General features: G+C 39.6%; 2 protein-coding genes across 4 annotated transcripts; both read right to left on the bottom strand.

The window, feature by feature from the left end:
- Nucleotides 1-3,521: 3,521 nt before the first annotated feature.
- Nucleotides 3,522-19,420, bottom strand: cnga1a (cyclic nucleotide gated channel subunit alpha 1a). The gene is made up of 9 exons (XM_061739574.1): nt 19,178-19,420; nt 14,760-14,876; nt 14,601-14,663; nt 14,441-14,485; nt 14,177-14,356; nt 13,976-14,080; nt 9,950-10,056; nt 8,786-9,396; nt 3,522-6,494 (listed from the first exon to the last, which is right to left on the bottom strand). The coding sequence occupies exons 2-9, from the start codon at nt 14,852-14,854 to the stop codon at nt 5,556-5,558; spliced, it is 2,145 nt and encodes a 714-aa protein (XP_061595558.1). The 5' UTR covers nt 14,855-14,876; nt 19,178-19,420; the 3' UTR covers nt 3,522-5,555.
- Nucleotides 19,421-20,051: 631 nt separating this feature from the next.
- On the bottom strand, nt 20,052-23,348 carry enam (enamelin). Of its 3 annotated transcripts, none has more exons than XM_061729866.1 (8): nt 23,284-23,348; nt 23,012-23,076; nt 22,887-22,910; nt 22,658-22,720; nt 22,500-22,541; nt 22,346-22,369; nt 22,204-22,260; nt 20,052-20,838 (listed from the first exon to the last, which is right to left on the bottom strand). In XM_061729866.1, the coding sequence occupies exons 2-8, from the start codon at nt 23,063-23,065 to the stop codon at nt 20,389-20,391; spliced, it is 714 nt and encodes a 237-aa protein (XP_061585850.1). In that variant the 5' UTR covers nt 23,066-23,076; nt 23,284-23,348; the 3' UTR covers nt 20,052-20,388. The 3 variants fall into 3 exon arrangements, with proteins under 3 accessions (XP_061585850.1, XP_061585865.1, XP_061585859.1); XM_061729881.1 differs by having other exon boundaries at nt 20,052-20,835; XM_061729875.1 differs by having other exon boundaries at nt 23,012-23,073; nt 23,284-23,328.
- Between the last annotated feature and the right edge of the window lie 3,110 nt (nt 23,349-26,458).

The following is a 26,458-nucleotide window of genomic DNA, read 5'->3' as shown; positions in this document are numbered from 1 at the left end:
GTTTGATGTACATGCACGAAAATCGGTACACACCTGTATCATGTTGCAACTTAAAGAAAAGTCTCTTGGAGCCATGGCTGAAACCGAACAGGAAGTCGGCCATTTTGAATTAATCGTGTAATTTTGGCGCAATTTATGCCATTTCTTTGGCCGTTTCTTCGCCCGAACCGTAACGTGCACCCAGGTGTTATACATCAAAATGTGCGTTTCGATCCTGCGACGATGGGCATTGCTTTTCTCAGTCAAAAGCGTTACCGTGGCGACGATAGATGCCAAAAAGCGCGCGCCCGCCCTTCATCTGATTGGTCCATATTTGATAGTTCCTATTTTCTGCTATAACATTTGAATGGTTTGACATAAAGAGTCATGGGTGGTGTCATCGGACATGGTTTTGAGTCCTTGACCATAATTGGTGCAAATTAGCCCCGCCCCTTCTTCTGAGTGGTCGATATTTGATAATTCCTATTTTCTGCCATGACCTTTGAATGGTTTGACATAAAGAGTCATGGGTGGTGTTATCGGACTTAGTTTTGAGTCATTGACTTTTATTGGTGAAAATTGCACGCGCGAGGACCCGTTCATCGCTGCTTGCAGCTTTAATTTGAAATATATATCCATCATATAGCCCTACTAAAAACTCTACTCTACCACTGTGAAGCTTTCTTGAAAAATTCCCTGAATTCAAAGATTTGCTCTCAAAACTTACCAAATAAAGTGTTCATGCAAATTTTCAGAATTGCAGCATTAACTGTTACATCACTGGCTGCATCCAAAAACAGGATTTAAACCTCAGAGATTAATTCTTATTGTGGCACGGAAATGGTGTGGGTTCTGAAAGGGTGGGAGGTACTGTAGTCCAGACGAGTGGAGTTGCTCATAAGAGAATTTAGGATATGAGTGAAGGGATTCAAAAGAGTGCTGACAGGCCGAGGAATAACCTGAACACAGACAGTAAGAGGAATTACTGGCTTCAAGCTCTATAAGCATAGAGCATAACTGGTTGTTATAAATGTGTCTTACACAATCTAGCAGAGTGGAAGGCAGACCAAGGTTCTTATACAAGTGGTTGAGTCCAGAAGACTCTCAGGTGCGTCTGCTGATTAGCTGAGGAGTTGACCTAATTACACTCACGCTCACAGTCTTACACACATACAAAAGGAAAACAGAGAAAGACAGGCTGCCCAGCAGAGCCTAACGTGAATGCAACAAAAATGTGATATAAACAGCATTAATGTTTTGGTTTCCTTTTCGGGGAGGGGGTTATATCATCTATTCATTATTTCCTCCAGGTATGAATCAACTCTTAATAAACAGAGCCGTTGTTTATTATTGGACAAAAAAGCTAATTAGGCAACATGTTGTGCCCTGTTGGCGCTCGTTGGCTGATATTTATCCATGAGGATGAGATTGTGGATGATATGGAAAAGACTAATTGGGTAAGCAAAAAAAATAAAAAATAGGAGAGATTCTTGCATTTACTCTCCAGACACTGGAGAGTTCAATATGTTTCATGTTTTATTCATCCTCTTAATTTCCTTTTCCATTTTATTAAATTGAATTGCAAGTAACACCTGAAGCATGTTTCGAGACCTAACATTAACTCCTGTATGCTTAGTTTTCATGGTAAAAAGGATTAAAATTACTTAATATAATCACTATGAATCCAAAAATAAAGGGTTCAAGGGTGTGTGAATTTTGCATCATGAATCAAGGATTTGCATCCCGATATGGTGCTGCCTGCACATTTATCCTTCAACAGTGCAAAATATAATTTACTAACGCAAATAATCTACAAGAACACATTTTTATTTTTTTAATTAAAACTTTATTTCATCAGGCAAGCAATTTAAGAACAGGTTGTCATTTATAAATGCAGCCTGAGACTAAAGAGCAAAGGCTCTTTGAGTGGCTCTGTGTTTAAAAAGCAAGAAGAAAAGCCTAAAGTTTGCACTTGAATCTCTAGTCCCTAACAGAGTAACGCTTCAAGAGCGGTCAATCATCAAGAGTTGAGAGACCTTTGTGATGTTAGTGTGTTGTTAACCTTTTCCCTTGGTTTCCCTGGGCACAAAGAGTGGAAAGTTGTATTATAGTGATCAGACAAATCAGTTTTCTGGATCTTTTTTTTTTGTTAATACCATGTTGGTAAAAACCTAAGGCATAAAGGCATGCAAACGTGCACCCAGGTGTGTTACACATCAAAATGTGCGTCTAGATCCTGCGACGATGGGCATTATTTTTCTCAGTCAAAAGCATTACCAGGGCGATGATAGACGCCAAAAGGTGCGTCCACCCTTCATCTATTTGGTCCATATTTGATAGTTCCTATTTCTGCTATAACTTTTGAATGGTTTGACATAAAGAGTCGTGGGTGGTGTCATCGGACTCGGTTTTGAGTCCTTGACCATAATTGGTGCATATTAGCCCCGCCCCTTCTTCTGATTGGTCGATATTTGATAGTTCCTATTTTCTGCCATATTTTTTGAATGGTTTGACGTAAAGAGTCATGGGTGGTGTCATCAGACTTATTTTTGAGTCCTTGACCTTTATTGGAGAAAATTGCACGCGCGAGGGCCCGTTCATCGCTGCTTGCAGCTTTAATTTTTATCATTTTACCTCTTTTCTTATCATTTTATTTCAATTTATTTGTTATTTACTTTTTAATTTACTGTTTAATTATTTTAATTACTATTTCATTTTATTTTTTATTTACTATTTAATTGAATTGTTACTGTTTAATTGTGTACTGTTTACTGAAGCGTACTCTTAAATTAAATACTTAGTTACACTAGTGATGGATAAGCCGTGAATGCAGGCATTGTGACGTAGAATTGTCAAATGGGTCTGATTCACCGCATGAATGGCACAGATTACTTTTGTGATACTGTATTTCACCCGGTCTTTGTACGTTTTGACCGTATAGAAACGTAACTCTCGTGAGTTGTGTGAAATAAGACCTGGAAACAGGCCTTGTGGCATAGAATTGTCAAATTGGTTTAATTAACTGTACGAATTGTTACAGAATACTTTTGTAATACTGTATTTGACCCGGTCTTTTGACCGTATAGAATGTATTGTAATGTATGTATATATATATATATATATATATATATATATATATATATATATATACTAAAAAATACAGTTGCTGCACACAGTCATGTGATCTCCCCGTCTTTTTGTGAGAATGAGTATCTGCTTTTTTGTTGAGGCATTTGCTCACTTCTATTTCACATGAAGGGATAAAATGAAAAGACAAACTCCCAACAAAACCACTTCGGTGACATTGTAGGTTCCCTTTGGTAGAAATGCAATGTGGTGTGAACACATACTGTATTGAAAAAGGTCATGAACACAATAACTTACCAGAAATGTTCAACAACAGACCTCTGAAACTAATGTTATGCACACCTTTTTTTTTTTTTTTTTAACTTTTATATAATGATAATAAATTTAATCTGTCATAATAAGTGTAATACAATTTATTTATTGATTATATATTAGTTTATTCATTATAGGCATTTAAAAGAATATATTAATTATATATTAGAAAAGTAACCTGTTATAATTATTATAATACGGCAAAATTATTTCTCTCTGCCTTGCAAAACCTTTACTTATTCCTCTTGAGAAGAATACTAATGATATGATATGATGAAAAAAGTTATCATTTTAGGGAATATCTTGCAATACTTTATCTCACCAGCTGTGAATTGATGGTATGAATCTAAATCTTTGCACTCTTCACAAGATCATCAGAAACAGTGGGAGTGGACAGCGGGAGGCTCTCTGTATGAAATACAGAGAGCTCTCACAACTAGAAATGCTGGAGTGGAGTTTTGTATGTGTGCATAAATATATATATATATATATATGTATATGTATATATGTATATGTATATATATATATATATAAACACATACATATTTAAGCTGTCCACTCCCACAAATACCTTTGTTGGAAAATTAAAATACATATATGTGTATAATTCTTTAAATTATACAAAAAAAGGGGGCGGGGTGGCCACATATAAGATGCAAACAAGCTTTGACCTTAGACTGTAAGAAAAGAACCAAACAAACCGACCGTGACATCAGCAAGTTATCGGAAAAATATTTTTCTACCTCAAATCTTCCTATTAATTTGTGAATGGATGATACTTAAAACTGGAGTAGTAGTCTTCTAGCAGCTATTTGGACTACATGCATTCTGTATATCAACATTTAGGTTATAATCAATAACACCAGCAAAAAAAAGAAGTCAATGTTTTTAATAAATTAAATATAATCATTGTTGTTAGCGTTGTCTTACTGTTGCTATTACAGATAGCCCCCTGCTTACGAACATTCAGGCTGAAATTTTTCATTCAGACGGACAAAGTGCTTCTAAAATCCATATAAGCAAGTAACCTTGGTTCCAACCTTGGTTCCAGGGATTACTTACTGCTGTCATTCAGGTCAATGCCCGTGGTGTCACCAGAAGCTCCCCACCACTGTTTTGATACAACCCTGAGACGTCAGTCTACTATGTGCTGCTACACATACTTGCAGAGCTGATTGTGGTGCTTTGTCGTAGCAAGCCGCATCAAATTTCACACAATAGGTCGGTCTGGCAGGCGGTCAAACTCAAGAATGCCATATAGAATCCGGTCAATTTTCAAAATAAAACACCAGGTGTTGGCTTCGATTCATATATCAACATCAAGTTAATCCCTGGAAGCCAAGGGGTTATCACTTCAGGAAGTTTCAGGAGAGATTTCAACCACGCATGAAGAGAGATTAACCTTAAAAGTCAAAAAGCATATTTTATTTGTGACCAACTACCGGTAATCTTTTTATGAGGACAATAGCAGAAATGGCAAGAAACCAGGAGATTCCCACATGATCTTCAAGTGATCTTGAAACTTTCGAGTAAAATTGTAATCTCAATAATCCAGCTAAGCAGGCAGCGCTCAGAAACAGTCGCAGGCACTGCTGAAGACGGAGCAAAACAACATTTCCATGTCTGGTGGGAGCCAGGTTTAAGGATAATTTGCGTAATTCACAGCACCTATCTATGATCTGTTCAGTGGTACAGTTTCATCTGGGAAGAGAAAGAGGAGGGTCATGGCGATAGGAGTGTTGTTTGTATGCCATCATCATCATCATCATCATCATCATCATCATCATCATCATCATCATCATCATCATCAGGTCAGTATCTTTCCAAATCTAGAGCCATTTGAAATAAAAACTGTTATATACATGTACTAATATTGTACAGTACAAATATTGGACTTATAAACAAGCCTGTCAGAGTGGAAAACTGTTCCTAAGTAGAAGAATGACTGTATTAGAAATGATAATACTATAGAAGAAATACATTCTTTGGATAAGTAAGAGTGATCATTATTTTGAGTTTTATCTCTTGTCTTTATTAACATCACTGAGTCTTTTAAGAAGCAAGTCCAGTAAGAAAGACTTCTTGGTGATAAAGATTCTGTAAAAGCTACATACAAAAGATGTTTCTGAGAAACCATAGGTTTATTTTTTCTCTTCCTCATCTGTCTTCTCCTCTTCTCAATCTTCCTCCTTCCCTTCATCAGCTTTTTCCTTTTCTTCCTCTTCAGCTTTCTCCTCCTCTTTCGCCGGCTCCTCATCCTTATCTCCTTCTTCCTTTTCCCCTTCATCTCCTTCTGCCTTTTCATCTTCTCCTTTCTCTTCTTCTTCCACTATTACTTCCTTTTTCACTTCCTCCTCCTCCTCCTCTTCTTCTACTTCCTCTCCAGTCATGCGCTCCAGATCAGCAATGCGGTGTCTCAGAGCTTTCCCAGTAATCTTGTATTTTCCCAGAATCTTCTTGAGCTTATTCTGCATCAGGTCCATTGTGCCGTACAATTTGTTGACCTTATCTTCCAGCTCCTTGGCCTCAGGCTTGATGTTGGCCGGGTCCAAATCTATCAAACCATCTTTCATTAGGATCTGCCGTCCCTTCTCCTCCAGCATGCCTTTGGCATCCGGATACTCCAACAGTGATTCCATTAAGTCATCTTTGGACAAGCAGAAGAGGTCTGAGTATCCAATGCTGCGAATGTTGGCCGTCCGCCTGTTGCCTGCTTTGCTGCCTTTGATTTGTAGGATACTGATCTCCCCGAAGTAGCTGCCACTTCCCAACACAACAAACTGTGTGACACCATCATCAGCTACAACTGCAAGTTGTCCATCTTTGATAATATACATCTCACGGCCAATGTCGCCCTTCTTGCAGATGTAGTCTCCGGGGCTGTAGACTTGTGGCCGGAGTTTGAGCACTAACTCAATCAGCAGGCCTGCCTCGCAGTCCGCGAAAATTCTGACTTTTTTCAAGGTTTCCATGTGGACTTGGATGGCTATTTCTGCTCTTAACTTGTCCGGGAGATACCTGAGCACCTCTCGTTCATCTTGAGCCTTGCCGTTATTCCACAGGTAGTCAAACCACTTGATGACTCGCAGCTCGAGATCCTCGCTGACCTTTCGAGCCTGTGAATGCAAAACCCCAGAGAACATCAGTAGAATATTCAAAGACTTTTAAGTCACTTAGGGTGCTTTCACACCTGTGGCCCGTTTGTTTTGTTCCGATTCAGGGGCTAAATCGATACAGTTGTTTCGTTTCTCGTTCGTGGGGTTTGTGTTCACAAGGCAAATGTCTGTACCGTTTCAAAGCTGTTAACTAATGCCATGCGCGAACCAGCTGCTCCCTGATTGGTCAAATGAACGCGGAAGGAGTTTCCTCTTCCGCACCCCGGGATAAGGAAGGACGGAAGGGAGAAAAGAGGAAGGGAAGAAGGAAGGAGAGAGCAGGAGGAAAGAAGCAAGAAAGGGAAAAAAGAAGGAAGGAAGGAAGGAAGGAAGGAAGGAAGGAAGGAAGGAAGGAAGGAAGGAAGGAAGGAAGGAAGGAAGGAAGGAAGGAAGGAAGGAAGGAAGGAAGGAAGAAAATAAGGAAGGGAGGAAGAAAATAAGAAAGGAAGGAAGGAAGGAAGGAAGGAAGGAAGGAAGGAAGGAAGGAAGGAAGGAAGGAAGGAAGGAAGGGAGGAAGAAAATAAGAAAGGAAGGAAGGAAGGAAGGAAGGAAGGAAGGAAGGAAGGAAGGAAGGAAGGAAGGAAGGAAGGAAGGAAGGAAGGAAGGGAAGAGGAAGGGAAGAAGGAAGGAAGGAAATGAGGGAGGAAGGAAGGAAGGAAGGAAGGAAGGAAGGAAGGAAGGAAGGAAGGAAGGAAGGAAGGAAGGAAGGAAGGAAGGAAGGAAGGAAGGAAGGAAGGAAGGAAGGAAGGAAGGGAGAAAACAAGGAAAGAGGAAGGAAGGAGGGAGCAGGAGGAAAGAAGGAAGGAAGGGAAAAAAGAAGGAAGGAAGGAAGGAAGGAAGGAAGGAAGGAAGGAAGGAAGGAAGGAAGGAAGGAAGGAAGGAAGGAAGGAAGGAAGGAAGGAAGGAAGGAAGGAAGGAAGGAAGGAAGGAAGGAGAGAGCAGGAGGAAAGAAGGAAGGAAGGGAAAAAAGAAGGAAGAAAGGAAGGAAGGAAGGAAGGAAGGAAGGAAGGAAGGAAGGAAGGAAGGAAGGAAGGAAGGAAGGAAGGAAGGAAGGAAGGAAGGAAGGAAGGAAGAAAATAAGGAAGGGAGGAAGAAAATAAGAAAGGAAGGAAGGAAGGAAGGAAGGAAGGAAGGAAGGAAGGAAGGAAGGAAGGAAGGAAGGAAGGAAGGGAGGAAGAAAATAAGAAAGGAAGGAAGGAAGGAAGGAAGGAAGGAAGGAAGGAAGGAAGGAAGGAAGGAAGGAAGGAAGGAAGGAAGGAAGGGAAGAGGAAGGGAAGAAGGAAGGAAGGAAATGAGGGAGGAAGGAAGGAAGGAAGGAAGGAAGGAAGGAAGGAAGGAAGGAAGGAAGGAAGGAAGGAAGGAAGGAAGGAAGGAAGGAAGGAAGGAAGGAAGGAAGGAAGGAAGGAAGGAAGGAAGGGAGAAAACAAGGAAAGAGGAAGGAAGGAGGGAGCAGGAGGAAAGAAGGAAGGAAGGGAAAAAAGAAGGAAGGAAGGAAGGAAGGAAGGAAGGAAGGAAGGAAGGAAGGAAGGAAGGAAGGAAGGAAGGAAGGAAGGAAGGAAGGAAGGAAGGAAGGAAGGAAGGAAGGAAGGAAGGAAGGAAGGAAGGAGAGAGCAGGAGGAAAGAAGGAAGGAAGGGAAAAAAGAAGGAAGAAAGGAAGGACGCCCCTTTCAGCGCAGCGCAGACCGCAGCCGCCGGCTTTAGGCTGATTTATGGTTCCGCGTTACACCAACGCAGAGCCTACGGCGTAGGGTACGGTGTAGGCTCTGCGTCGATTTAACGCGGAACCATAAATCAGGCTTTACCCATTAATTTATGTGCGCTCGGCTCAGAGCAGAGCTCAGCGGCGGGCGAGAGGCTTTGCGCTGCGCAAAACCCTGCCCGAATTGAACATTTTTTAATTTCACCGTGCCGCGCTGGGACGACCTCTCTGCACGTCCAATAGGAGAGAAGGTGGTGGAGGCTGCGCTGACTCTTCTCCTTGCGCCGCGGTCGCAGATACACAATGAATGGAGTTGTATTGGTTGCTGTGTCGATTATGTTCTCACTACAAATAAAAAAAATTAACCGTTTCAGGTCTCAAATGGAATCGGGCTTGTTTTGTGCCGTTTCCGAGCGCGATTGATGTGTTCACATATACCAAACATACCGATCTTTAGGGGGAAACGTACCCTGTTCCGGAACAACTGCTCCAAACAGGACAGGTGTGAAAGCACCCTTAGAGTATTTAACAAGATTTTAAAGAGATTATTAACCTGCATGTATTGCTTGATGTTATCAATGCGAGACTGAAACTGAGCTTGGGCAGCATTCATATTGGAGATCATGGTTGCAATGTTTCCAACAATGGTAGCAAAGATCAAGACTCCAACTAAGAAGTCCATTACATGGAAGAGAAATTCTGAATCCAGAGCTGGTGGTGGGGTTTCTCCGATGGTGGTCAGGGTCAGTGTGGACCAGTAGAGGCTAAAAGAATACTTCCTCCCAAGCAGCCCAAAATCAGGCTCATCGGGATCTTCCAGAGAGGGGTAGACCCAGTCATCAGCCCCAAAGCCAATAGCTTTGGAAAAAGAGAAAAACATACAGGCATTCCAGTGGATGATAATGAGGATGTACATAATTAGGTTTCCAATGCGAAAGAGGTTGGGATAGTTGGTTTTAGTTTCAGTTCTTGTGAAGAACTCCATCAATCGGCCAATTCTGAGGAGTTTGTTGATGCGAATCTCAGGGTAGTCAAGACCAACTACAAAGTATAGGAAGTCTGTTGGCAGCATGGAAATAAAATCAAGGCGAAACTGGAAGCTGTTGACGTAGCGATCGAGGAGGAGTTTCTTATCCTTTATCATCAGGCCTTGTTCAAGGTAGCCTGTGTTTAAAGAAGTACACAGTTATTAGAGGCAATGCACGGTTCAACATAATATGTTAATCAGAACAAAACACTACAATCACCACTTCGCTAACAGTTAAGATTGAATCAAAAGATTTTTGCATCAGAAGATTTATGTATCTCAAGTTACCACCTCTGCACTTCTACCTTTTTTTTTTTTTTACTCTTTTGTTTGTTTGATTGGTCACACAATAATGAGTGAACACTTTTTATTGAAACTGCGAAGCAATATTTTTTTGTTAAAGCAACAATATGATATAATTTGACCATGTTTTTATTTATGTTTTTATTGGTAGGTTTCATGCTGTTATGTTTCTCCTGGCTTACAGGTTTAGAAAAGGCAATACTTTTATTTTTTCCCCCCAAATCTACTATATAAATTCTACTTAGTCTTTTAGTGATTCCCTCTTTGTATTTCTTTGAAAGTGTCACCTTGCTGTGAAGGACGGGAGTATAAAAATACATCCCAAGTATATTTTTTTTAGTTTTTCTTTAAATCATAGCTCCAAAGTGTTTTTGGGGTGATTTTCACCTGTTCTGGTCCTGAAGAACATATCAGCCACGTAAACAACGTCAGAAATGTAGTCCATAGTCATCCAGTAGAGTAAGTATCTGTGCTGCAGCTCCTCAAAAGAAGCCCTGTTTGGGAAGAAAAAAAATAAAAAAGTGATTGAATACCAGTGTTGACCAACTTCAACATTCCGGTAGTTTTGATCAACTCAACACTATCAACAATAGCTACATTGGCCAACAGTACAAACAACATCACAAAAATCCCTATACTTTCTGGCATTCCAAAATATTTGCCTTTTTTAACATCATGTGATTTCATGCATCACATGACATGAAACTGTCGGAAAAAATCTTATTCAAATATACTTAGGTAGTAGGTGGAGATGATGGAATGAGGTGCACTATGGACGATCATGAAAGTCGGTTAAATTCATGTCTAATGCAGGTATTGTGCTAAGGGTAACTGATATAAAAATCCATGGTCAAGTTTAGATAATAGTATAATGTATGGATATATATATATATATATATATATATATATATATATATATATATATATATATATATATATATATAATCACAACAATAATCACGACCATTAAAACAACCATTCAAGAACATACAATATGAAACATACAGTATAAAACATAAAATAAAATAAACATAAAATATCATAATATTCAAAAGAATAGTGGAATCAATGCTTTAATGCTTCAAGTTCTTTAAGACACCTTTAACAAATCTAACTGGGACCAGCCCCTGCAGTTTTAAGTCAGTCTGTAATATATAGCCCACAAATGTATACTCACAAATCTTAGAGGGAAGCAGAGCGAGAATGGATTTATGGATAAAATAATACCCAGGTGAAAGTCTGCATATGGACAAGGAGGACCGTTGAATAAAGGGTGCAGGCCAGGGGTGAGTGAGAGCTTTAAGCTGGGCATACACTGTGCGATATTTTAAATCGTTTGATTCAGCCCCATCTCACACTGCACGACTAGAACGCTGAGTTCAAAAGTTCACAGCCCACAATTTATGGTCTCACACTGTACGTCCCGATGCTCGAATGCGACCCGTCTGGTCACACTATACGTTCATAATCCTCACGTCGGACTTCTGTATACCGGAACTGCAACGTCAAAAAGAAGTAGAAGAAGAGGAGGAACCCGGAAGTGGGAGACACCGAAGATACTCAGTAAAAACAAACCCGCTGCCTTGGCAATTTGTGCCATTCTGTGTGGCGATAAATCAAAAAAGAAAAGACGACGTCGTGTTTGGACAAGGAATTGGTTGGGCAGACGTGGGCAGTACGGTCTTTCAATCCTTCAGCGAGAACTGGAGGTAAGCAGCAAGTTGTATTGGTCTAACGTGCTATGTGTAGCCATTGCTGCCAGCAACGGCTACATATAGCACGTTACACCAATACTATCTACTGTATACGTACGTTTTGGCACTTGTTCTATCTTTTTTTTATTGCGCATGCTCTCTGCGAAAGTATGAGGCCAATCGGGTCCTAGCTGCTTCAACTGTGCGATACCTTCACGAGGAGCGACCAGGATTTCAAACAGGTTTTTTTTTCTTTAGTGAGGTGTTAATCTCTCGTCGTTACCCCACGTTTACTGCACGAGGCACGACCAACGATTGGGTCAAAATCCGGCCCAATCCAAAAAATAGTCGCACGACTGGAAAATCGGTTCAAAACGAGCCGACAATCGCACAGTGTACTGTATGTCCGGCTTTAGTGTGTTTAGAGAGTGTAAGGACTGAACAGAGGCATGCATCTACAGCAGGTCACCATAGTCAATCAAAGGGAGGAAATTAGCTTCCACTAACTGTTTTCTGGCAAGATAGGAGAAACAGGATTTCTTTCTAGAATAAAAGCCCAGCATAAGCCTGGGTATGTACAGTAACTTAAAGGAGCATGAGGCAGGATTGAGGCAGGATTTATGAAGAAAATTCGTATACGTTTTAAGTTTTCTAGTAATAATGTCAGATGAAGTGTTCCAAACCAAAAAGAATGAGCCCTCTATCGCATCTCTCCGTTGCCTTGAACAGGCTGTGTGCTGCAAAATGTGCTGCAATTCCGGACCGGAATTTCCTGCGCTGTCCTGCGGATGTGACGTCACATGACGCTGCATGCACGTTCTCGACGGCGCACGAGTAAACATTGGATACGCGTTTGAGTCATGGAGGCAGCTTCAACTTGAATTGGGACTGAAAACAGATGCTGACATGGCTCATTTCCTACTGACCAGGTAAGATAACATTGGAAGTCATATTTAGAGCTTGATTTGAACGGCGCTCCCGTGCCGGCTTCGCTGTTGGCTGCAGGAACCCCGACGGTCGTCGTGGCGCTAATGAGTCTCATTTCTTATTCTTGCCTCATGCTCCTTTAAAAGCTAAATGTTCATGAGTTAAAATACCTAATTACTTATATTGAGCCCCAAACTCAATATGACTGCCCTGTAAGGTTTTAATGTTGGGAGGAGAATCAAATGAATCCTAGCATTATATTACAACATACAGTAGCTTTAGTTTTAGTGTCATTCAGCACCAATTTCATATCAAGCAGTCAGGACTGTATGATATCAAAAGCATACGGCCAGGACGTGACAGCTTGAATAAGGGTAGCACCACAACAATAAACCATAGTATCATCTGTATAAAGATGAAATTGTGTATTTGAAATATTTTGACCGAAGTTGACATAAATAATAAGTAAAAGTGGAACCAGTACAGAACCTTGCAGATCCCCTGTTGAAACATCTATAATGCTAGAGAGACTAGCATCATGTTTGACACACTAAGTAATTTTCAAACTAGCCTGCTGCATGTCCAGCAGAGGTGGACAGAGTACTCGACCCCAGTACTTGAGTAAGAGTACAAATACTACTGGTCAAAATTTACTCCGTTACAAGTAAAAGTAGCTCAGCCAAAATATTACTCGAGTAAGAGTAGAAAAGTACTTGCTTTTAAAGGTACTTAAGTATCCAAAAGTAAATGCTTTTAAATTTACTTTAAGTAAAAGTAAGAGTAAGAGTAAGAGTAAATTTCTTATTTTCCACATCAGTAAATTACTATATTTTTTCTAAATTAATTTAAGTTGTAAAGTTTAAGTTGTAAATGTCTGTGGTTTGTCTGTGCCCTCGTTTTTTACTCTGTCGAACTCAAACATGAGTTAAGATACGGCCAAGGATTTTGTGAAAGTCCCTGCTCCGAGTCCGGCTCATTATCAGACTCAGACGACTCAGCGGATTGTCTTTCTTCTCCTGACGCAGGCGTAGCCGTTGTTGCGGCTCTGTCTTGACTTGTTGCGGCTCTGTCTTGACAAATGCAGGCTACTTTGGCGGTATCGTTTTGAGGAGGCTTGACGTATTTCCGCTTTACGTACATCCCAGTGGAGAGCGTGCACTGTGATAGGTCTCCTCCTTTGACAAAAACAGCTTGTGTCCAATAGGATTTTAGGGAAGAAGAAAAAAGAGCCGACCTGAAAGTAACGAGTACTTTTCAGCCTTCCTAGAAATGTACTCGAGTAAAAGTAAAAATATTTGTCTTGGAAATGTATTCAAGTAAGAGTAAGTACAAATCCTCTGGATATGTACTTAAGTACAGTACTCAAGTAAATTTACTCCTTTACTGTCCACCACTGATGTCCAGGCAACACAATATTTTTTAACAGAAGTAGAGTGAAGCATTACCAAAAGTAAAGCATTGCCATCTGACAGTTTCTGTTGTCAGATAACTGTAAATGCCCAGCTGGGGAATAGAGGCATAAAAAAAGAGAGGATCCCCATTTTGTCTTCATACCTCAATCTGTTCGTGAAAGTGGTACCTGTTTTGGAAACGTGGACAAACGTTGACACATGACACTATGTGACACTATGACACATTTTCTGGCAAGACTGGGCTGATACTGACATCCATCATTTCTTTCGATTCCAGTGAAAAATCAATGAAAATTGCTCCCAGCTTTTGAAAGAAATGGATAAATAGAATCACACGAGCATTTGACCTGTATTGAAAGACAGAGATTGAGAGAAGTCACCTGGCTATGATCATGGTCCAGTTGTACATGACTGGTATTGTGATGACGAACAGCCAGTTGTAATACAAATTCCCAGCAGGATTAATAACAAATAGTTCTTTGGGCCTGTGAGAATACAAAGTGAAAGTCAAAATTAATTACATGAATGCATACAGTATTTGCAAAAATATCGTGAGGAAGCTTTTCCACATGTCTACACACTTGTTTTTTTCCTTTTCCTTCTTTTCTTTCTCCTCCTTCTCCTTCTTTTCCTTCTCCTCCTTCTCCTTCTTTTCCTTCTCCTCCTTTTCCTTCTCCTCTTTCTCCTTCTTTTCCTTCTCCTCATTTTCCTTCTCCTCTTTTTCCTTTGTTTCATTTTCTTCTTTCTCCTTCTTCTTTTTTCTGTAACATGCATTACAAAACATTAAAGACAACAATGAATTCAGATATTCTTTTAATAGTGCTGAAAGGTTTGAATCAAATTACTCTTTTTTCTCTTTCTTCTCTTTCTTCTTTTTTTCCTTTTCCTCTCTGAAAAAAACATTTAACAAGTTATATGAAGCAACACTGTGTGTACTCTATTAAATATAATTTTTTATAACTAAGTGGGTTAATTTATCTCATAATGGCTCTAAACTTTACTCACTCTTCATTGTTATTGTTGTTATTCATGTTGGCCAGATGTCGAAGATCTGATTGAGGTTCGCCTCTGGAACAAATAAAGCAAGTTGTGCATAAAATGTAATTACAGACAAGTCTTCTGCATGTCAATTACGATTCCGTGTGTCTTTAAAAGATCTCTTACAAGTCATCGTCACTTTGATCTTCACTGTCTGTGGTCAGTCCTTGCTCCAGGTGAGCCGTCAGCATGAGGTGGGGACTCGTGGTGGAAGTGGTCATGGTAGCAAATCTGCAGTCTACCCTGCAAGAATAAAACAGTAAGGTAAGGATGCTTGAAATTAAACTAAGGCCCCGTTTACAAAGCAAAAACGGGGGCGTTTTCATGCGTTTTGGCCGTTCGTTTACACGAAAACGAAGCTCAAAGTCACCAAAAACGATAATTTCTGAAAACTCCGGCCAAAGTGGAGATTTTCAAAAACTCCGTTTTCACGTTTGCGTCTAAACAGAGGAAAACGGAGATTTAGGCTTCAGAACGTCACATTATGCAACAGAAACGTCACCAGCGTCATGTGCGACCTGTGTTTACAATTTGTTTGGCTAGCGTCAATATTTTCTTGTATTTTACCTGTTTTATATTCTAAAGTCACACTTAAAGGAGCTTGAGGCCGGATTGTGGCAGGATTTATGAAAATAATCCGTATACATTTTAAGTTTTCTAGTAATAATGTCAGATGAAGCGTTCCAAACCCAAAAGAATGAGCCCTCTAGTGTATCTCTCCTTTGCCTTGAACAGGCTGTGTGCTGCAAAATGTGCTGCAATTCGGTCCCGAATTTCCCGCGCTGGGCTGCGGATGTGACGTCACATGACGCTGCATGTGCGTTCTCCCCGTTCTCCCGTGCCGGCTTCACTGTTGGCTGCAGTACCCCCAACGGCCGTCGTGGCGAAGGGTGGCGCTAGAGAGTCTCAATTCTTAAAAGGAGCCTCAAGCTCCTTTAAAAGTAACTCCACTTCTCTGTCACTCCAAACGAAAGACTCTCGTTCCGTCTTGGAAGTAAAGTCTGAATTATGGTCCTGCGTTAAATCGACGCAGATTACGCCGTACGGTGTGCGTCGCCGCGTACCCTACGCCGTAGGCTCTGCGTTGGTGTAACACGGAACCATAAATCAGCCTTAACTGGAAGTTACACGTGTCATTTGTTGATGTTTTTTCCAGGATTCTGATTGGCTGGCATGACGTTAACAGCGTATTTATGCGGATCCGTGTAAACGAAGAGATTTTGAAAACGATCTTGTGTAAACGATGGAATTTTTCAAAACGTAGAGGGGGAAATATCCGTTTTTGTACGGCTATGTGTAAACGGGGCCTAAAGCCTGAATAGTTCCACATTATAAATTGACCTGTCACACACAACAAAAGCAGTGGTCTGACAGGATTTTGACGGAACCTTTTGTTTCTGTGAATATATGAATAAATAAAAGATGAACTGATGGCAGAAAAGGCATAAAATGAAAAAGTTTACAAAAATAAAATTAGGGACCCCAAGAAATATAAGAACACATATAACTTAGTTTCAGACTTTGTTTTACTCTTTAAGGATTAATAAAGGAAGAGCCTAGTGATGCAAATTTCAAAGCTTAGTAAAGCCTCGGACTCCCTCACCTCACCCAGACAATCAGCAGCTGTGGACACGTCTGAACAGCTGCTTTTTACTACGTAAAGTCAAACACCGATGCCAACAAGCCAGTTTGTTGAGGTAGAATTTGTCATTTTTCTCTGGTTCATCGGGCTGCAGCTCTGATGAACCACGATAGTCACACACCCGGTTTCCATCTGTCCACACCTGTCGTCTATACAACTCCACTATGTAGACAAAAAACCAAAAGAAACTTGGCAGTCATTTGCATTGATCTAGCTGTCCTGGATCGTGTGTACGTTCTCTCCGAAATCCGAGAAAATATCACTGCACCCGAAGCCAAGAACGCTCTGAAACACAGCAGAGGAAGTTCTGCAACTATGTCCTATCGGTTCCCATAGCAACGGCCATGTTTTAGTCACCACTGCACACTCATGGGCTCATGCACCTCAGCACTGTATTTTCTTTTTCATTTTTAAATGGTAACATTGGTTGTGGAATAACCTCTATTGTTTATGCTGGTTTTTATTTTTTTTTTAAAAAGAGTAATAAGATAACAGATAAGATGAGACAGTCAAGCATTTTTTTTATCCCACAGCACAGAGAATGTCTCCTACCTGCAGCAGAACAGAACAGGTAAAATACTAATCTATGATATAAAATATAGACTCAGGTGCTATAAAACATAACAAGTACAGATACAAATATCGTGTCTTTATATACATAAATATTTGTTTCATATATACACACTATGGGCCTGATTTACTAAAGGTTTGCGTGTGTAAAAACGTGTGCAAACTTGACATCACCCGCAAACCAAAGTGCCAGCTGATCTACTAACAGCGTGCAAAGAGGACTGCGTCTCTCAAATGCGCAAAATAGCACACCCAATCCATTTAGTACTTTTGCCCTGATGAATAATCAATATGGGGCGTACCCGCCAGAAATCGCTAAATACTGGGAGGGAAAGATGCAAATTGGTCCATTTACCACGCGCAATGAGATTTACCAAGCCTGAAAGTTTTTGCGGGGATTGTGATTGCATCTGTATTTAATACGTTCCAAAGGAAGGTGCTAATCTCCACATGCAAAAGGAGAAATATTTTATTTGAATGTTAAATCGAGTATTATTCAGCAAAAGGTTGCCACAGGAGGCACATTCATTTTTTTATTTGTGATAATAAATAAATCACGTGTTTTCATGGAGAAAAAAGTGTTTCTCATTGTGCGCCTATACTTGTTCTGCAGTCATACCCCGGTGTTGTGCCGTATGCACCCCTGCCGTAAAAAGCTCCCCCTCGTCTGACAAAAATGATATTCTCATTCCGTGTTCTGTTCATGTTCTGTTGTCCATGTTCTGTTTAGCGTCCAGTTTTGTGTTAATGATTCATGTTTAAATGCGCTCATGGATTCGGGTAAAAAAAAAAAAATCGGGTGAATGGTTATTGATGTCATTAATTAATAGCCTGCTTACTGTGTTGTCTTCCATAATATTTGTAAATATATATAATATAAACTCCTAAGTATGTGTTTGTGTGAGTGTGTATATATAAATATATTGAAGTGTCAGTGTGTTGTTTTTTTTCTTGCTCTACTTATCATTGAATATACGAGGGGGTGCTTTTCACGGCAGGGGTGCTGAATACGGCACAACAATTTGCCTCTTCCACTAATATCTCTATAACTCCAACTCGTCAAATTTCATGTTGCGCTTGCGACTATATCCTGCTTTCCATCCAGACTCTCCATGGCGCAAAGTTTGCGCCGCAAACCGTAAGACACGCAACACCTCATTTAAATACTGCTGTTTGCACCTGTTATCAATTGCGCACGCAATCTTAGTTGATCACCCGCAAAACACACAACAACAGCACGCACAAACTTTTTCAGTGCACACGCAATTTAGTACTCTTTATTTAGGATCTTAGTAAATCGGGCCCTATGTGTTTAGTCTCTTCCTGTTTCTGTTCTTTCCCCCTGCCCACCAGATGATGCCAAACAGTTCTACTGAAGAGCTATTGAACCCCAACTTCCTTAGCAAGTGGAGGCAATGTTGGCCTTTCTTGTACAGAACATTAGAACAGAACAATTCTGATTGTTCAACACCACTGAATGTATCATGTACCGTATGTGGATTTCAATGCTGAGGATGTCTTTAAACAGCTTATTTTGAGTGTTAATCCTGCTTTTATACAGTTTTGTTCATACTGTTGCATCTTACGCTGCTGGTTTTACAGTACTCCTTTACATTGTAGGTTGCATTATTGAACTAGTTTGTTCAGTTTCATTTCTGCACACTGAGAGCAAGTTAACTAAAGCCAAACTGCTTTTTTGGGGGGGGACAGTTAGGTGCTGTCATGCAGGCAAGGTGCCCAAAGTCGCTTTAAACATTTTTCCTACTTTGTTATTCCCCAAACCTAAACATAAATGTCATATTCGACTTCATGCCTTAAAAAAATAAAATCTGTTTGAAATAATACATCCTCTTCATTTCTGTTGGCAGGCAATGTTTTTTTTTGACAATTTTATACACCCAAACTAGACAAACATGGATCTTAGTTGCAAAGCCGTTACACTTTACATATCTACAGAATGTACTGCTTTCACCAACCGGTGCAGCACGGTGCTTCAAATAATAACCTGACATCTACACTAGAAAATATTAAACAAATAAGAGTTTTCCAATGTTTATTTTGCCATATCTGTTCTGCCATTCCACGTGGATGTTCATCCATAGACATCTTAAAATACTGCAGAATAATCTGAGACATGGCTGCTTGTGCATAAGATAACAAAAAAAAAACATGAAAATACATTTAATCATGACATTGCTGTAGTCCAAAACATTTGTCAAATGAAGCAGACTGTTGAGAAAGTATGGGTTAAATTACCAGGGTGATCAAACAGTTAATTCTCAAGAAAAACCTGCAGTGATGAAGTGATCCAAACTTGTATTATTATTCTTACCGTTCCACTCCTTAATGTAGTAAAAGGTCCATTTCTCTTTACTCCTTGTGTAACTTCTTCTTTAGATGTGAAGTTGCCAATTAAAGGATCAGAAGAGTTGTTGTATAAATCATCAGTCATTCAAAAGCTAATTAAAACGATATCAGAATATAGCTAGGTAAATGACAAGTGTAAGCATTGGGTGTAAGGGACGGTGTCATTGAGTCTCAGTGACCCTCACAAGGATTTGTGGATTAGAGTTGGCTGAGAACAGGTGAGGCAAAGTCCCTCACCCTTCTTATTTGTCCACTCTAGTTGGAGTAGCAATAAGGGAAGTGTGGACAGGTATTAGCTTATTTAATAATGCTGATGCACATCACTCAAAAACCATGTCTCTATTGACAGTTTGTTTTTTTTTGGCATCCAGCTATAATTTTCCTGACCATTTGTGGAACTGCAGAGGATTTAGTCTGCTTGTTCTTACACACGCACACACACACGCACACACACACTCACACCCTTCTCCTGCTCAGTCAGCAATCTCACCCATATCCCATTCTGATCCTATTAGATCAGCCCCAGTGGAACAGATTTCAGATCGGATGGCTCTGGCGCTTTTCAAACAGGCACCAGTCATGAAAGTGAATGTGAGGCTGAACCTCTGTCAGCGCTGGGAGAGCCTCCTCCCTGAATCAGCAAACAGCAGAAATCCTGCGGTTCAGTGGCTCTCCCTGCTGGCAGGTGTGGTTTTTGCAGCTTTCATGACATTATTGTATTTCATCTGAAATGTATTTGCAGGAACTGGAGGCACTTTATTTTATGGTCAATTGTTTTTGTATAAGCACAAGCAGTGATTATTTAATTTGCCATGAAAAAGTTCAAAGAGCTGCTGAAGTCCAGGAAGATGCATTTTTATTATGATCACACACCAAGATCTGGATTTACAAAACAAAACAAAAACACACAATTTAACCTTTTGCATTATACTTAACAATGTTTTAAGATCGGAAAAAAAAAAAAGATTGAAAACAGGAAAAAAAAAACCACTACCCATATGAACATTTGGTCTTATTCTGGGCAAAAAACACAGTGGTTGTTTTACTAGCTTTTTTAATTCTTTATCACATTTTTTACCTAGTCTTTCTCTAGTATACCTCAACAACATCGAACATGGCTGTCTCCAGGTACAACTGCAAAGACGGGAGTCTTTAGGCAGGTATGAAGGAGGATAACTACAGATGAGCAATTTCTAATCCTGCCAGGTCAGTTTCTGCAGCCACAACTGTGACATCAGCAGCTGGGAAATCAGCAGCTAGGACATCAGCTGCAACCGGGACATCCACTCCGAATTCAGGGTCTGCAGGTAGGATGTCAACGGGAACAACATCAACGGGAGCCATATCCACAACAACATCAACCGGTGCAGCGTCCACAGCGACGTCAACCACAGCGACGTCAACCACAGCAGGGTCTGCTGCTGCAAGGTCTGCTGCAGGGTCAGCTGCTGCAGGGTCAGCTGCTGCAGGCTCAGCTGCAGGCTCAGGCTCAGCTGCAGGCTCAGGCTCAGCTGCAGGCTCAGCCTCAGCTGCCTCCACCTCTCCAGCCTCCTCTTCCTCATCAGAGTTCAATGGGGCTGCCGCCGGAGCACCTAGAACTGGAATTTTGGGACCAGCGTTCCCCTCCTGTGCCAAAGATTAAAAAAAAAGGAATATAACCATTGAAACTGCAACCAAATGTTCAAGTTTTTAACATGTTCTGATGTAAAATAAGTGGATATGACTGCAACTGGAACAAGGGAATTACTTGATCCTCAAATAAGGGTTCATCAACTTCACAAAGAAAAAAAAATGCATAAATGGCTATAAAAACACATTTTGATCAGTCTTGTTAAGCACATGGCTGCAGATACCATGGCTGATAATTACTAGTCTTGAGGAATTCACTCGTCTTTACTGCCTTACAGATCATTTTAGACCTTTATGTTCATTTTTGGCTCTGTCTTTGTGCATATTGAACGTGCGTATGTTTAGCATGTATTGCTTCTCATCGCTGCTGCCTGTGTCTACAAGGGCTCTGTAGGAGACGACAATTTCAAAGTTTTCTTCTTTCCATGGTTGAATTCAGGTAAATAAAAATAATTATAATAATAACAATAACAACAACAGGCTATTCAAATAAGTGCCTATATCAACTAACCTGGACAGACATCCTAATTTGTTTCTCCTTCCACCTAAAGCGTAAGTCTGGCTCCTCTGGATTTGACTTTTTTAGCGTGAAGTACCAGTGGACGCAGAGGAAACTGGCATAATTATACAAGCATAATTATATCTATAATTTTTGCAGATTCTTTGTGTTGGTCTGTGGGCTTGTCTAACTACAGCACAGGCATTTTTAGCTTATTCGCAATTATCACGAGGCAAACTGTCTGCTGTTGAAAACTGTTTGCTGGTAAAAATAATGAATTAAGCAAAATGATCAATACAATGGCTGATTGACTGCTGGATTGCCATGCATATTTTGATTTTGTTTTTGGGAAAGTATCTCACTAAAGGTATCTTAGGCAGAGGAACCAGCATTTGGTGCTATTGAGGTCCTACGCCAACGATTATACTTTTGTACACGTAGTTGCCACTTATATTTTTGCAACTAATCAATCAACTTTATTTCTATAGCACTTATCACAGATAGAAATCACAAAGTGCTTTACAATAAAAAGCAGAGCAGGATAAAAGAAGAAGTATAAAAAAAACAGGTATTAAAAACATAAAGAAGAAATAGAGGAGCAAAATAAAACCGAGTTTAAAAAATACTAGAAACTAAAACTAAATCAACCTTAATAAAGTTAGATTTTCTTGCATGCTATGCATGCTCTTTTGTTTATTTAGTTGACATAATTTTCACCATTTCATTAAAATTACTGAAAAAAGTAAAATCTGAGAAAACAGCTCTTTAAACAGGAAAAAAAACTGTACTGGAGTTCACTGCTGTTGAGTGTGAACAAACAAACAGTCTTTAGCCTCGTATGAAAACCAAAAGGGTGCGCTCACCTCCGCCTCCTCGTCTGAGTTTTCTCCTGCAGCAGCGGGAGCTGGCTGCGCTGCCAGCTGTGATAAAAACACACTTTCAAACTCAGCCAACACACACAAGTTGTGATATATTAGATGTTGCTACGCTGTGTGTATTTCTTACTGTTGCAACAGCTGCTGGATCAGCCTAAACAAAGGAAGTATTCACCAATAAGTAACAGAGACATTTGTATTTATGTCAGGGTCTAGTTTTTTTTTTGTTTTTTTGAGGGAATCTGTAATTAAACTCCAGTGGAACCTAACATGAATAAACTTACAGGAGCATCAGCCGCAGGAAGGAAGGGGTTCCCAAAAAGTCCCTGAAAAAGTAAAGATTCGTGATTGAGTCTGATGATTTATGTCAGATTATGTGGCCTAATGAGCCGCGTAATCTCTGTCATGTTTATTCACGTGCAACATCAGTGAAGCGCTCTACCTGCTGCTGGTACATCCTGTACATCTCCATCAACCTCAGGGCCTCATTAGCATGTGCTGCAACCTGTTAGATAAATACCAGACATCTCCAGACATGAGCTGTGATGAAGCCAGTTATCCCCTCCCTTTCAGACACCCATAACACTGCGCTTTTGACAAAAACATGACATGACAAGCCGTGGCAGACGGATCCAAATTTTCACGGGAAAGTAAGAAACAAGCCCTCTTACCTCACCACTTTCACTGCCTGGTGCCTACAGTTTCAGAGAGGGATGTGCAAACATAAATCACTCCGGGAGAACAATAGTGTTTAAATGCATAAAAAGGATCTGTTGCACTGGGAAAAATAACTCACAGGGGCGGCAAAGGTCGTGACCAGCAGGCTCGTCAAGAACACAAACAGTTTCATCCTGACTCCTTCTGCAGAGAAATATACTGTATATAAAACTCATGTCATGCACATGTCTATGCATGCAGTGTTTCAATCTTTAGAAACAATTAAGATATCAGATTGATATCAGGGTAGAAGGGCATCTATGAGATATTCAATACAACAAATAGATTTTCATCTGCACATCTATACCAGTCTAAAAGTGCATCCTGAAAAAAAAAAAAAATCCATCTCACCTTATTTTTCTCCTGGTGCAGGGGAAAAGATTCTCCTCAGAAACAGACGCAAGTGTACTTCGTGTCTGACATGGATGCCATTTATATGCCAGGATATACTCGTAATAACCAATCACATCGAGTAAAATGTGCACAGCTATGTGTTTGAAGAAATCTCCTTACATGTCAAAACCGAAAAAAGTGGTTTTGTGGGGACGAGGCCCCTCGTTATAGTTAATTACACGCTTCACAAGTATGCTTAACAGACATGCTCATCTTGATTGCCCTAAAACCAAACTTTAAAAAAAAAGAAGACTGCACGAAGACAATGTAAGACATAAAAGACAGATTTAAAAATATTAGAAGTGAAATAAGAAGATTTATAGAGGCTTTGTTGGACAAATATATGTGTTCCGTTGTGATTGATGCTGCCCAGTATTGAAATGTTTACAGGAATGTTTTCAGACTACAAAATCATATATTCATGCATCGTACCCACCATATGGCATGAGACTTATTCAACAGTACATTTATTCAGCTACAGTACTACATTAGACACATTTACACCTCTGCATTTAAAATGGAGTCCATTCTAAATATTTAGTTTATACTTCTGACATGGTATCAATTAAAGACTACAAAAAAGTAGTAGAATGCAATAGTTCTGGGCTATCTTTGAACTTAAGTTAATCCTGAATGATCCCACCCACCACCAAATGTATTTTTGACGTCTTAAAGGAGGCCTGAGCCTTAGATTTGGAACAGCTACACCCCAAAAACCCAACTATAATTTAAACTGTCTCCTTCTTCAACACTGTTGCATCCTCAGTTTCGCAGCAATCTTATACTGTTATTTTTACATGTGCCATCCGTAAGTGATACTTTCTTATTTTGCTGTCAATTCATGGTATCACTAAGCTTGTGGCAGCGCACGTGGTGCTGCCGGTGGCTCGGTGTGGTGTCCTGCTCTCGTGCCTCACAGCCAGACGTCTCCATGTTTGAATCCTAATTTGGATCCGTATCGAATTACCATGTTCTTCCCATGTCTGTGTGGGTTTTCTCCTGGGACTGCAGCATCTTCCCACACCCCACAAACATGCATTGTAAGTGATTCTAAATTTACTTATGAGAATGAGTGTCTGTCTCTGTGTCGATTTGTGATGAACTAGTGACTTGTCCAAGGTGCACTCCTGTCTGTTTATTGATGACCACTGGAATATGCTTCATCCATTACATGTACCGTATTTTCTGGACTATAAGCCGCTACTTTTTCCATAGGTTTTCAACCGTGCAGCTTATACAAAGGTTTCTATTCTGTGGATTTTTCTTCCACCTCTCGGGGCGCTCTAACTGGAATTAGAATCAAAACTAAGACAAAATAAATGCAAAGAAGAATACACTACTTCTTCTTTAGCAGATAGAAGTAGAAGCAGATTTCAAACAGATAAATAGATAAATAAATACCGGTTATTTTCTCTTGGTTCTGTCCCGTTTTAATCAGCAAAGTTGCTGCCGTGTTAAGACACTGTTAGGAAAGATCTATTTAGGTACAAACATGTACATCATTTACAGTTCTAAATCCTTCTGTACATGTAGTAAATATCTAATCTAACAACATAAATAACTGCGGCTGAAATATCTTTTTTTTATTATTTTTTTAGAAATACAGCGGATGCGGCTTATATGCAGGTGCGGCTTATAGTCCAGAAAATACGGTACCTGTTTTTTGGGATTTGCTTGCTTTTTAATTTTATTTTAATTGTATTTTATCTGTTGGTGTTTTCCGTAATTTATAACTACAGTATGTGTTGTAATTGATGCTGCCTTGGCCAGGTCGCCCTTGGAAAAGAGGTTTTTAATCTCAATGGGAATTTCCTGGTTAAATAAAGGTTAAATAAAATTTAAAAAAATCGGGAAACTTGGAAACCAAGTTTTTGGGTGTCATGCTGGATGAGAATTTGAATTGGAAATCACATATACATTATACAAAGATAAAAATATCAAAAACAATTGCTCTGTTACACAAAGTAAAGGATTCATTGGACAACAAAGCATTGTACATTTTATATAACACTTGGATTGTTCCATATCTGACCTACTGTGTTGAAGTTTGGGGAAATGCCTGTAAAATATATATTCAGTCAATTTTCATTCTGTAAAAAAGAGCCATAAGAAAGAATAATCAGTATAAAATGATATAGAGATCCAACAAATCCATTATTCCTTCAGTTAAAATTGTTGAAATTTCATGAATTAGTAGACTATAGTATTCTGCAAATTATGTTTAAAGCTCATAAAATAACTTTACCAATCAACATTCAGAAAATATTTGAGAAAAGAGAAAGCAAGTATAACTTAAAAGGAACAGAGATTTTTTAAAAACCAAAATTCAGGACAAAATTGATGGAACGTTGTGTTTCTGTGAATCAGGAATCAGTTTATGGAACAATCTGAATAAAGAAAACAAAGAATCAAAATCAAACATTACATTAAAAAGAACAATTAAAGCCTGTATGTTAAGTAAATATAATGAAATATGTTAAATTTGATTGATAGACCATAGACAGCGGTAATTTTATTTTATTTTAGTTTTTTATTTACTTAGTTGTTTTTTTGTTTTTTTTAATTCATGTTATTTGTGAATTTATTTCTTGGAAAAAGGGGCAGATTAGATAAGATTCTTCTTCTTTCTGCTCCCTTTTCACAATTCACAATTTATGAACATTTGTATTTGTATTGAATTGTTTGTTTTATTTTTTGAATGAAATACAGAATAAAATGAAATCAAATCCCCTTAAAGCAGTTATACAACCCTCAGTTCCAAAGTAAAGACACTGAATCAGAGTGCAATGATTTACAAATCTCAATCTCCTACCATTTAAGTATGGACATGGGCAACAAAAAAGTGGAATGTAAAAGAAATACCAAGAAGCACATGTTAAAGAGGCAGAGTTTCTCAGAAGTAACGGTGGGCTGAGTTTCACTGAGCCGTGTCTCCACCAGTTATGAGACGATTGCAGAATAAACCTCCTCCCATCTCATCCCCTCGTCTGCAGTACATAACAGACCATTTGGATGTTGTAGAGTGGCTGAACTCTCCCTCAGCAATTGGAGAGGGTAATAAGGGATTTTAAAATCTATTCTGTCACAGACAGGAAGCCAGTGTAAAGATTTAAGAACTGGAGTTATGTGGTCC

Source organism: Cololabis saira, chromosome 1 (assembly GCF_033807715.1).
Source record: "Cololabis saira isolate AMF1-May2022 chromosome 1, fColSai1.1, whole genome shotgun sequence".
Taxonomy (NCBI): Eukaryota; Metazoa; Chordata; class Actinopteri; order Beloniformes; family Belonidae; genus Cololabis; species Cololabis saira.
This window is presented reverse-complemented; position numbering and strand designations above follow the sequence as displayed.